Below are 12,104 nucleotides of genomic sequence, written 5' to 3' on the forward strand. Positions count from 1 at the left end.
AACCCCTTTTTATCATACAAGCTATAGGTTTTCATGGTTACAATCACCTATTACAAAAATTCTAGACAAGACATTTAAAACTGCTTCATAATACAACAAATCAAACCAGTCGAATTGGATGAGTCAAGTTGAACCCATCACCTCCGATTTATCACCTAGAGTCAACCAAACCATCTAGAAAAATTGTTTCCACTTAAAATCCCTCAAACCTTGCACTTGCAAGGATTTGAACCCACCACCTCCGATTTATAAAGGGTGGACACCATACCACTAGACCATCATGTCATGGCGATCTACAACAATTAAATTTCTTTATTTTTCAATGGCATTCAAAGTCATGTGTTTCAACTAAAAACTCTATATATTACGGATTGCAAAAATAGAAAAAAAAACATACATTATTAAGCCACGAACCCAACCGTCCACCATACTGTATTAACTCAAACCGGCCAACTTTCATTTTAAACGGTTCAGTCAGCTTGAGCAGCACATTTATTACAAAGATAAATCACTTAACTCATGCGATTTAAAGTTTAAACGATCTCGACATTCTCTTTTTAAAGCCTACCAACTACACAGATTTGACATGCATCCTATGTTCAAGCAAATGACACCATTCTATGATTGAAAAATAATCTCATAAGGTTGATTTTCAAGAATGTAACAAACATCCTTCCATATGGCCATATGTTCTTTGCTTTCATCCCTCCAAAACAAAACTTCAAACCAACATCACTAACACATAACAATACATGTTCAATCCTCACCAACACAAGAAATCAAAGCATCCACTAACATCAATAAGCACATCATCCTAATCAAATAATACATTATGTGCTTTCAATTTACCAAACTATGGGCAAAAGTAAAATTGCACTAATTTTGACGTTATTTTACTAATTTCGTGAAAATAACGTTAAAAGTGATGGAAGGTTAATCAGGCATCATGTGGTGGCGTTGATAGCCGAAAGACAAGGGTACATGCACCAATCAGCCGGCGTCCCGATGATTGAGTGCTATGTGCCTTATGTAATATGTCCAAGGCTTGATGCAAAACTACTATCGAGCTGGGGGTCTCACCGGAAGCAGCCTCTCTATCCCCATGGGGTAGAGGTAAGGCTGTCTACATCTTACCCTCCTCAGACCCTACCATAGCTTTGCTATTGGTGGGATATACTGAGTACGATGATGATGATGAATTTACCAAACTATCAACCAGTTTAAAGATATAATTGTTCACTCAAATACAAACAAATTCAACATCATTATCATAATGATACATACAGACATACCATTCAACTTCAACCCTGCAACTTCACTGGAACCTCTGGGCCCCGGGTGGTGCAGTTGGCATTGGAAAATGAAAGTTTCCTACACCAGCAATATTTGGAGCTTCCACATATGGACTCTATTAAAAATATAAATTTGGTTTTTATATAAATGGAAATAAAATGTTTTAAAGTAAAAAAAAAAAAAAGAATGAATGAAGTACCGGTTGAGCCATTGTGGTTTGAGAAGTTTGACCGGATTCTGTGCCTCTTGAAGCATGTTCGGTATCAACACCGTTCAGGTTATGCACACCAGAGTTTAATATTGGATCGCTTTCGTTACCATTGGCCGATTTTACCTTCTGAAAATAATAATTATTGATGCATCAGCAATCAAGTCGAATAACTAGGACTGTAAAACGAACCGAACGTTCAATGAACAGCTCGCGAACCGGTTGACAGGATGTTCGTGACTACTTTGTGTATGTTCATTTAGTAAACAAACGAACATAAACACGCCTTGTTTGTTTATCTATGTTCGTGAAAGTTCGTTCATTTAAATTCGTTTATGTATGTTAATATATCCATTTAAAACTTTTTGGCCAATTACAACTTAGTATAAGTTTAATAGCTTTTTAGGTCCAACACATTGTTTTTCACATTACTTCTAACTAACTTTAGCTCAGTGCCTACGTTATGTTCGTTTATCTATGGTCATGAACCATTCTTTTAAAATGTTAATGAACAAACACGAACAAGAAAACCTTGTTGGTTTAATTGTTCGTGTTCGGACTCGCTTTTTCAGTTAAAAGTTAAACGAACGAAGGCGACCATGCTTCGTTCGGTTCGCTTACAAGCCTACAACTAACGGGTCAATTTGGGCTGCATATTATTGCTAGAGAACAGGAAACGGGTCAAAAAAGATGAGTAAAGTTTTTATAATCGTATTTAAAACATTAACTTTCACAAATTTGAAAAAAAGTGTATAAAGATTGTTGACGGGTCAACCCGACCCGCTACCCAACCCATTCTACCTGAAAGATCCGACCAAGAGTCCTCAACCCCTTAGCTCGTGCACGTAGTTCCTCCTTTTTCACAGTATTATCCTGAAGAACCTGAGACACAAGTATAAATATAAATATAAATAAAATATGAATGTAAATACGGTCCACAATGTAAATAAACAAAAAAGGGTTTTTAGGTATTCAACCGCTTGACAAACACGAATAAGTGTAGCTTCAATATCTGCCACATTGAGCTTCCAAAGGGAATCAATCATTACTTTCTTGTGTGACTGCATGTATTCTTCAAGTTCCTCTTCTGTGTACCTACCCTCTGCACTCAACTGTTTTTTCATGTCCTCTTGTAGCTGAATTAAAGCAAGTGCACCTAAAAACACACAAAACACGACATTTTATAGCTTAAATGACAATATAATGAAGATATATTGTATGCATGTATACGGTATACCTGTTGCTGCTGTGACTTGTGACTTAATAAAATGTCCTTTGTTCCTGAACCATTCGGCAATGAACGGGAGACCTAGTAAAATAGCCTTTTTACCGAGCTCCTTAGCTGCTTGACGTGCATAAATATAACCAATTGTATTCAACATGTCCACACCATAAGCTGCACGAGTCGCATAGCATAATGTTAGAAACATAACTTATTAGATTTCTAAGGAAACTGAATGTAATATAAGAAAACATCACCTGCATTCGAGAGCCTTGATACTTCAGCTTCAGCATGACGAATAAAATCCTCTTTGTTTCCTTGCACGTAGTCGTGCAGACGGTTTTTAAGCAATTCGATTAGCTTTTCTTCTCTTTCCTTCTGCACAATCTGTTATATAACCACTTAAAGTTAATACCTTTTTTTTAATATGAAGTATGTTACGGTTTTACACAAACATACCCTCATCTTTTCTTGAACTTTTTTAGCATCAAATTGTTCTCCTTCAGTGAATATATCCAAAGAAGCCATTGATGCCATTGCCAGTTGGCCAATGTAGTCTTCAAACAGCTCACTTCCAAAAAGCATTGCAAAGATTGCAGCAGGATCGATGATTGCTTCACTATAATTAACATAAAAAAAGTAATATTCAAATTTTGCAGAAATCTACTAAATAAATATCAAAATACCATAATCTTTATATAAATAAAAACTCTTGTCTATAAATAAAAGCCACAAAACTAACGTTGAGATTCCTGATTTCCCGTAAGCATCATAAGCTTGTCTCTGTTCTGGATTACTCAATACTTGGTAAGCTTCTCCTAAAACCTGTGATAGAACATTGAATCTTTGATTAAAAAAATACGTTGAAAAAAATATTTGTAAAAGATGCAAAAATAATATGAAAGTGTTACCTGGAAATTTTGAGCTGCAAGAGGATCATTTGGATTTTTGTCTGGATGGACCTGTCGTGCCTGCAATACTCCAAGCATAGCAAGTTAAAAAAACATACGATTTAGAACAAAGTCACATATGTTTGTTCACAAAATCTATTGATTATTGTTTAAACAACAAATAAAGAAAAGAATGCACAAACAAACATTAAAATTCACTTATATGTACGTATACAAACACAAACATCCTAATACCACATATAACAAGCTGTGCATGACTATATAAAATCAAGGTTAACTAACGCACATGAACCGTTTCATCCAAAAAGATATAAATCAATAGACCTTTGATTACTTTCTGGTTCAATTATTAAGAATATATATACAAGGATCTTCATCCTAAGCACAACTTGCTAACAAATAATAAAAATCACCTGTCAAATTATCTCTCGCAAACAAAAATGTGCAACATTTCACCTGTTCTAACATAATCCCCAATCAAAACCGTATATCATTTACTACAAGTAAACGTTACACTTTATTATCGACATAGAACTAATTTCACCTTCCTCAGTTTCAATTTCCCTAACTCGATAAAACATCATTCAATTAGGGCAAATTACTCAAGAGACATAATAACAACTGTTCTAATGTAGTAAATTTAACGAACCTAAACTGCGTTACTACACTAACGATTAAACAACTACAAGTGAAAATGCCATTTAATTTTAAGGATCATAAAACCTTTACCAAATTAAGATGCAAATCAGCAGATATCAAAGCACAAATTAATCAGATGAACATTAATTAAAGATGCATAATAATAATAATAATAATAAGTTAATAACCTTGATGTAATAAGCTTTCTTAATCTCTGCTTCAGTGGCGGAGGGTTTAACCCCGAGGACATCGTAATATTCCGTCTCCTTCACCATCGATCATATATTATATTAACAATCGATCTACTGATACTTGGAAACCCTAGCTGAATTCACCTCTAAAGTAGCACAAATTCGATCGGATCGAATCGAATTGAAATGAACAGGACAACGATGACGTGTCAAATACAGTTCTTTACAAATAATTAAATTGAAAGCATGCGATTATGATTATTATTATTCGAAGGGGAGATAGATACCAAGGAAGAAGGAAGGAGTCTGAGGTGTGAATTCGTTGGCGTTGACTGACCACGGTCCCACCACCACCTTATTATTATTATTATTATTATTATTATTATTATTATTATTATTCAGCTCATGGTTAACTACTTATCTTAACTTAACCCTAGAAATTACAATTACAATTACAACCGTTGGATTGTGGATCGTCGTGACGAATATTCAAAATTCAAACCAAATTTGGGTCGTAATTTCGAGACTTTTCTTTTGTTTCATTTCAAATATTTCTACAAGTTTTTGTTTATTTGATTAAAGTTAATTACTTTGTTCTTTTAACTACTCAGTGCATTAGGCTTAAGCGTTTGCATGGGGCCAAATCAATTTCACGATACGACGTATGCGATATCACCCTGCATTGTTTTTTTGTAAGAGTTTTTTTCATGGCTTGAACTCCTTCAAGTAGGGGTGCAAAGGAGCGGAGCCCAAGCTCGACCAGGCTCGAGCTTGGCTTGTTTAGTTTACACAGATCCCGAGCTCGAGCTTGACTCGTTTCGATCTTTATTTCTAAAGCTCGAGCTCGGCTCGTGAATAGTTTTTCAAGCTCAAGCTCGGCTTGGCTCGCGTTTACCATTTATTAATTAACTAGTGTTTTCCCCGGCGCGTTGCGTCGGGCAGGTCGGCAATGTAAAACTTGGAGCAACACCAACTTAAAGGACCCGAATGGTTAATACGAAAAGTATAAGGGTGGTACGGTAGATCTCAAGGGGCGGTCTGGTGGAGATCCAAAGTTTAGGGAGCAAGTTGAATAACTTAGTGTCATAGTTATCTTTTATTTATTATTAAATAAATTAGAAGTCTAGTTTAATTGTGTTTCCTAGTTTGAGTAGGATTAGAATTATGGGTGTTATATAAACACATCAAAAGGTTTATATCTAGAGAAAAGTAGAGAGAGTAGAAAATATTTGTTCTTGTTTGTTATTAATGAAAAGAGTCGCATAAATGTTTTATGCAATATCATGTTTGGTGTTTTTGATTCGCTTGTCTAAGGTTTAACAAGTTGTATCAGAGCCTAACGATCCAGGCTCGTGTTTCCGATTGGTGGCAAGTCTTGATTGCGGTAGTAGTTCCAATCAAAGACGTAAGAGGCCAAGAAACCAATCGTAGTTAAGGTTCCGATCGAATGTGTTAAAGTTTCCAATCACCGTAAAGAATCGAACAGAAGGTGTTCAAGTTTCTGTCGAAGACCTCATTATAAGTGCTTGATTTCTGCGTCAGTCTTTATAATATATTGTTTGCAAATATATAATTGTGTGTTGTGTGGATAGAAAATTGTCGTCGTAATATTTGTTTGGGAATTGCGATTGTCAAGTTCAAAAGTCAACAATATGTTCTTAACGAGTAAAAGTCGGTGGAATTAGAGTGCAAGCAAGTTAGGGAGAAAGTAAAAGCAAGAAGGCATATAGAAGTCTTAATTTTTATAACAAGAAGGCAAGTAGAATAAATATATATATTATCATATGTGGTTTTGATTTGTTGCTGCTGCTCATCGAGTTACCAGAAAGAAAACAAGATTTAGTTCTTTGTATTTTGTCTTCTTGTGCTTTTATTTGTGGTGCACCGTGAGTCCAAATAAGGTGGTTGCTTTTGTTGAACAATCTGACAAATAATTCAAAGTCCAGTCAGAGTGAGTTTTTGGTCGCAACAAGAACCGATCTTCAATCAAAGAATCCTAAACAATGGCAGAATTGCAAGTTATATGAGGAATCAAGAAACTGAACCAAAGCAATTACAAACAATGGTCAACGTGTATCAAGTCGTATCTTCAAGGTCAAGATCTTTGGCAGGTAACAAACGGTACCGAGACGAGACAACCCGCAAACGATATTAACGGTAGTATCGGGAAGTGGCAGGTTAAAGCGGGTCGTGCGATGTTTATCATCAAGACAACGGTTGATGATGATGTTCTTGATCACATTCAAGATCTCGAATACCCGAAGCAAGCGTGGGATACGCTGGAGACCTTATTCACGAAAAAGAACGATGCTCGATTGCAACTAGTCGAAGGTGAGTTGATGACGGTTTCCCAAGGAGATCTTCCGATTGCACAATTTTTTTTGTAAAGTGAAGAATCTGTTTCGCGAGATTGGAGAACTCAATCCATAGTTTCGGGTTAGCGATGCGCGTATGAAGCGGATACTCATCCACGGTTTAAGGCCGGAGTATCGTAGCTTCGTTACCGCTATTCAAGGGTGGGCGACCCAACCGAGTATTACCGAGTTCGAAAATATTCTTGCCGGACAAGAAGCCTTAGCAAAACAGTTAGCCGGTGTGTCGATTAAAACCGAGAGCGAAGCCTTGTATGTCGGAAGAAAGGAGAAGCATCGGTTTAGTAAAAATCATAACCGTAATTGTGAGGAAGGCAAGGGTAAATATTGGGAGAATGAGAAACGTGACCGACCCAAGAAGAGAGAATGGAACTGAAAGGGTCGAGATGACAACTCTGAAGAAGGTTCATCGGACGAAGAGAACCAAGACAAGGAATCAAGGTACAAACCAAAGCGCTTTCCTTTTAGGTGCCATAAATGTGGACAAAAAGGGCATATGGCAAAATACTGTCAAGAACCAATGGAGGAAGGTAATGCAGTTGTTGTTAGAGAAGAAGAACCGTGGGACGTGGAGGCTAATATGGCCGAGGTTCAAGGAAAATACATAGTTGATACCGAATTCAAACCTAACCTGGTAGATGAATGGTTTGAAGAAGGCTCTTGTTGGTGGACAAGCCAAGAAGTAGTGCCTGAGACGTCGTTAAAGGTAACCATGGAATCATCTATTGTTATTTTGAATCTAGATGATGAGGAAATCGTGGTTGAAGAAGAAAATATGGTTGATCAGAACGTAACCGTGACGGTAAGCGAACAAGACGAGAAAGAAACCGTGTTGAATGAAGTGCACGAGGAGGTAGTTCCGTCTCATGTTACGGGTGGTCATGGTGGAATAGAAAACGTTAAAAATCAACAAACCAACAAAGTTGATGTTGGAGTTTGCATGAGGTTCATACAAAGTTCGGGTGGTCCGAATGAACGAACCAATGAAGGAGTTAAGTTCGAGAGGGAGCATGCATCGAGTGGGGATGGAAGAATTGCTTTGAGTACCATGATAGTTGGTCATGGAGTTGAGAAAGCAAAAGTTGTTTCCCATATGGAAACGGGTGATGCAGTTCTAAATAATGGTAATCTCGAAACTAGCTCAATTGATAACAGGAAAAAGAAACCTGAAGGTAGGGTTATGAAGTTGAATCCAAGAATCAAGCTCAAAGAGGTGCGAGCTTTACAAGGTGTGAAAGATCTTGGAGGAACAATGGAAGTGGGTATTGAGAGGGAGTGTAAAACTTTGAGCAACACCAACTTAAAGGACCTGAATGGTTAATACGAAAAGTATAAGGGTGGTACGGTAGATCTCAAGGGGCGGTCTGGTGGAGATCCAAAGTTCAGGGACCAAGTTGAATAAATTGGTGTCATAGTTATCTTTTATTTATTATTAAATAAATTAGAAGTCTAGTTTAATTGTGTTTCCTAGTTTGACTAGGATTAGAATTATGGGTGTTATATAAACCCATCAAAAGGTTTATATCTAGAGAAAAGTAGAGAGTAGAAAATATTTGTTCTTGTTTGATATTAATGAAAAGAGTCGCATAAACGTTTTATGCAATATCGTGTTTGGTGTTCTTGATTCGCTTGTCTAAGGTTTAACAGGAAAAACACCGGTGGTGGTAAAACACAAGCATTGATACGGTAAGTCGACGCGAATTCGGTCGGTTTCAGTTACGTGTGTTACTGTATCGGAACTAAGACAAAATAAAACAAAAAAATTATAAAAATTGGAGTGGACTAATGGCGTGGCGTCGGTCGGTAAACTCGATCATTTGTAAAACCTGATCGTTAACGATCCCGGGCATTTAGCGTGGTTGAGTCTACGCAAATGCAATTGGTTTTCGTCATGCTTGTTATGGTACCGGAACTAAAAAGCATTTGATATGTTTTCGTTACATTATTGGAACTAAAACAAAACACGGTGAGTCTATGCGAATCCAGTCGACTTCCGTCGCATTCGGCACGATACCGTAACTAAAACAATATAATAAAAAAAGAACACAAACAAAATTCACATTTGATAGATTTTCATTACATTCATTACGGCTGAACTAAAAAAAATCACTACCAATAGAGTGCCGCACAGCGACCCAATCGGGGCTTTGTGACACCAAACTTGTTAATGGTATTATATAATAATTTTATATATTTTTTATTTTTATATATTTTTTCAATTAGATTTAATACACAACATAATATATATTATTTAGCTTTTTCAAATGTAAATATATGTGTGTATATTATAAAAATTATACAAATGGTAGACTCGTTTAGGCTTGAGCTCGGGCTCGAGCTTGTTTAAGCTCGGCTCGATTGAACTTTTTCACGAGCCGGTCTCGAGTAGCTAACGAACAGCTCGACTCGCTTGCACCCATACCTCCAAGTTACATAACATTAACTTTACCAGCTGCTCCAACACCCGTCATCCTATTTTTTCCTTTTGTATGTTTCAATATTAAATTGATTAAATTCATTATGCCTAACGTTAAAATGTGTTATTAATGTATGATTTACTTTGCTCATTGACATGATTTTTTTTCATAAAATACAATCAATGGCTTAACCAAAATTTTATAAGGAAGATTAGGATTTTCGGATCCTTCATGGATAGGCACCTCAATGATTACGCTTATGAAGCGAAAGATACGGGAGTAGACTTCAGGCCTACGAAATGTTTATGATATTACAAATGAACAAAACGTCATCCTTCTACCAAAACCAACAAGTGCGCTTGAGGGTTGAGGCAACGTGTGACACCCGGTAAATTCCCAACCCCTTAAACTAAGTAATCAACCTAATAATTAGGTGATTGTGAATATTAAGCGCGCCATATTAGTCAGCGCGTGCATTTGTTATGTGCGCCCTGCGCGAGCGCGCCATATTAGTCAGCGCGTGCATTTGTTATGTGCGCCCTGCGCAAGCGCGCCATGTTAGTCAGCGCGTGCAGTTGTTACATGCAACCTGCGCGAGCGCACCATGTTAAGAACCAGCGTGAGCATGTGTTATATGCGCCATGCGTGAATATTTTGGCTTTATGTTTTCATGTAACTTAACGTTATGTTGTCTATGGGTTGACCATCCCGCATGATGCTAAGGCGGGTGCATCCTAAATCGTTCATGCGCGTGCGGAAGGGAACTAACCTCCCCGCATGGCGGGAACATTGAGAGCTAGTTTGTCTGAAGCTCCAAGATGGAATTGACTTCAACATGACTGATCACTATGTTGAAATACCAAGACCCCCTGGAGAATCTACAAATGAAACTCAATGTCCCTAACTGCGAGAAGGTTACGCACCTACCCGCAGCAAAGAAATGTCCTTCACGCAGAAAGCTATGCGCACAAAGTATTACGCGCAGAACACTTAGTCTATTCTCCAGACATAAGGAGATTACTCCCGCCCAAAAGGAAACAGTAGCGTGTTTCAGAGATTTTCCACTTTTTACTGTACACTGACAAAAGTACCTGAAAAAGCACACTGTAACATGAAAAGTCAACTGTCAGCCACCCTATTCTCACCAACCCCAGACCTGCATGTCCTGTCCAAATCAAATCAAGATCTTTTATCCACTCCTCCACTTTTAAGTAAACAATAAACAATAATAATTTCCATACTTTATCATCATTACACCTAGATATGAAAAGATTTCAATCCCCTAAAGCAAGGGATTGTGTTCCCTTGAGTTTGCCTATAAATTTGTAACCTAAATTATCACCCAAAACACACTTCAAAGAACTACAAACTTGCACTAATCCTCTCCCAAGCATCCGTTGTTTCCAGCTCCGATCCTGTTACTAGACCTTCGATTCCGAGGCCAACACCAAGAAAACCCGAATCTCGATTAATCCCTTAACAAGAACCTCAGGTGAGTCTCACAGCCCCTATTTTCACTATTTTCACTATTTTAAATTGTTTTCGGGGCGAGGGACACGTACCTAAATAATGTTTTATCATGGTATACTTACAAGCTATGCAAGCGATTATGTGTTTAAATTATATTTCATGATGAGCAATGCGAACGGTTATCTAAGGTTTTCGATGTATGTGCGCTAGAACTCGAGTAAGTGATCACTTTACCATTGGAACTCTAAGGGTAGGGACTGCTGGTTTGATCCACCCGCTCGTAGGGGTCGCACCTCTTTGCATGGACGAGTGCCTAGTATGGTCATGGGGCAGTACTATGGGTTTGAGCCCGCTCGTAGGGGTCGCGCCTCTTTGCATAGACGAGCGCCTTGTTTTCCGGCACAACGTCCGCGCGTAACCCGCGGGACGGAATTATTGATTTGCTCGTAGTGGCAGCGCCACTTTGCATGGACGAGCACATTTTCCTGAAACGTTCGCGCGTAACCCGCGGGACGGTACTACTTATTTTAGCTCGTAGTGGCAGCGCCACTTTGCATAGACGAGCACAGTTCCCAGAAATGTTCGCGCGTAACCCGCGGAACGATTTTATCAGAATATGTTGATATAACTATGTTTTACCAAGCTTGTGCTTTAATGATGCTACCAGAATTATGTTTCAGAATGATTATGATGCAATACGATTTATCAAGTTGCAAAAACTTGTGAACTCACTCAGTTTATACTGATTCAAATGTTTCTACGTGTCTTTCAGGAGATAATTAGGTAGCGCATGGAGTCACACTTAGAGCACCTCACGCTGAACATCTAAACTAGCTTTTTGGAAGATTTTAGTTCTATCCCTTCGATGCGCGTGGTTGTTCCCGCCGCGCATGGGGATATGGCGTGGAAATCTTCAACAGTTTTTATACTTGAATGTTTTTATGTAATTTTTAAACAATGTAATGTATTGTATTAAACATTTCATGCGCAATGAAAATCTTTGAATGTTTGCAATGGCCCGTGCTTAATTATCAATCCCCACTCGCGCGCGCCCGGCTGTTTCCGCCGCTCAGGGCCGGGTGTGACAGATTGGTATCAGAGCACTGGTTATAGCGAACTAGGAAAAGAAGTTTTAACCTAGACTATAACCGTTGGGGAATCGCATGAAATATTTTTCAAAGAAAATATTTTCAAAAGAAACTATACACACACTTAGGAACACGGGTCACACTGTCTAGTAAATAATGATAACATTATGTGCTCAGAGTACATGCGCTAAGTTTGATATATTTCCATTCTCTTTTAAAGCGAGAATGCCTCCAACTAAAGCCAAAGGAATTACCATGACACCCGAGGAACTCGCGGAAATAATCGCGCAGGC

At 38.1% G+C, this 12,104-nt stretch overlaps 1 protein-coding gene across 1 annotated transcript; it reads right to left on the reverse strand.

Moving 5' to 3' along the window:
- Positions 1 to 1,203: 1,203 nt before the first annotated feature.
- On the reverse strand, positions 1,204 to 4,627 carry LOC143540813 (chaperone protein dnaJ 10-like). The gene is made up of 10 exons (XM_077033794.1): positions 4,462 to 4,627; positions 3,635 to 3,694; positions 3,466 to 3,548; positions 3,183 to 3,342; positions 2,981 to 3,110; positions 2,739 to 2,897; positions 2,479 to 2,657; positions 2,303 to 2,383; positions 1,493 to 1,630; positions 1,204 to 1,408 (listed from the first exon to the last, which is right to left on the reverse strand). The coding sequence occupies exons 1-10, from the start codon at positions 4,546 to 4,548 to the stop codon at positions 1,316 to 1,318; spliced, it is 1,170 nt and encodes a 389-aa protein (XP_076889909.1). The 5' UTR covers positions 4,549 to 4,627; the 3' UTR covers positions 1,204 to 1,315.
- Positions 4,628 to 12,104: the final 7,477 nt, after the last annotated feature.

The sequence above is a fragment of the Bidens hawaiensis genome, unplaced genomic scaffold (genome assembly GCF_021521415.1).
Source record: "Bidens hawaiensis isolate Kalapana, Puna unplaced genomic scaffold, B.hawaiensis_p1.1 tig00012335_1, whole genome shotgun sequence".
Lineage (NCBI taxonomy): Eukaryota > Viridiplantae > Streptophyta > Magnoliopsida > Asterales > Asteraceae > Bidens > Bidens hawaiensis.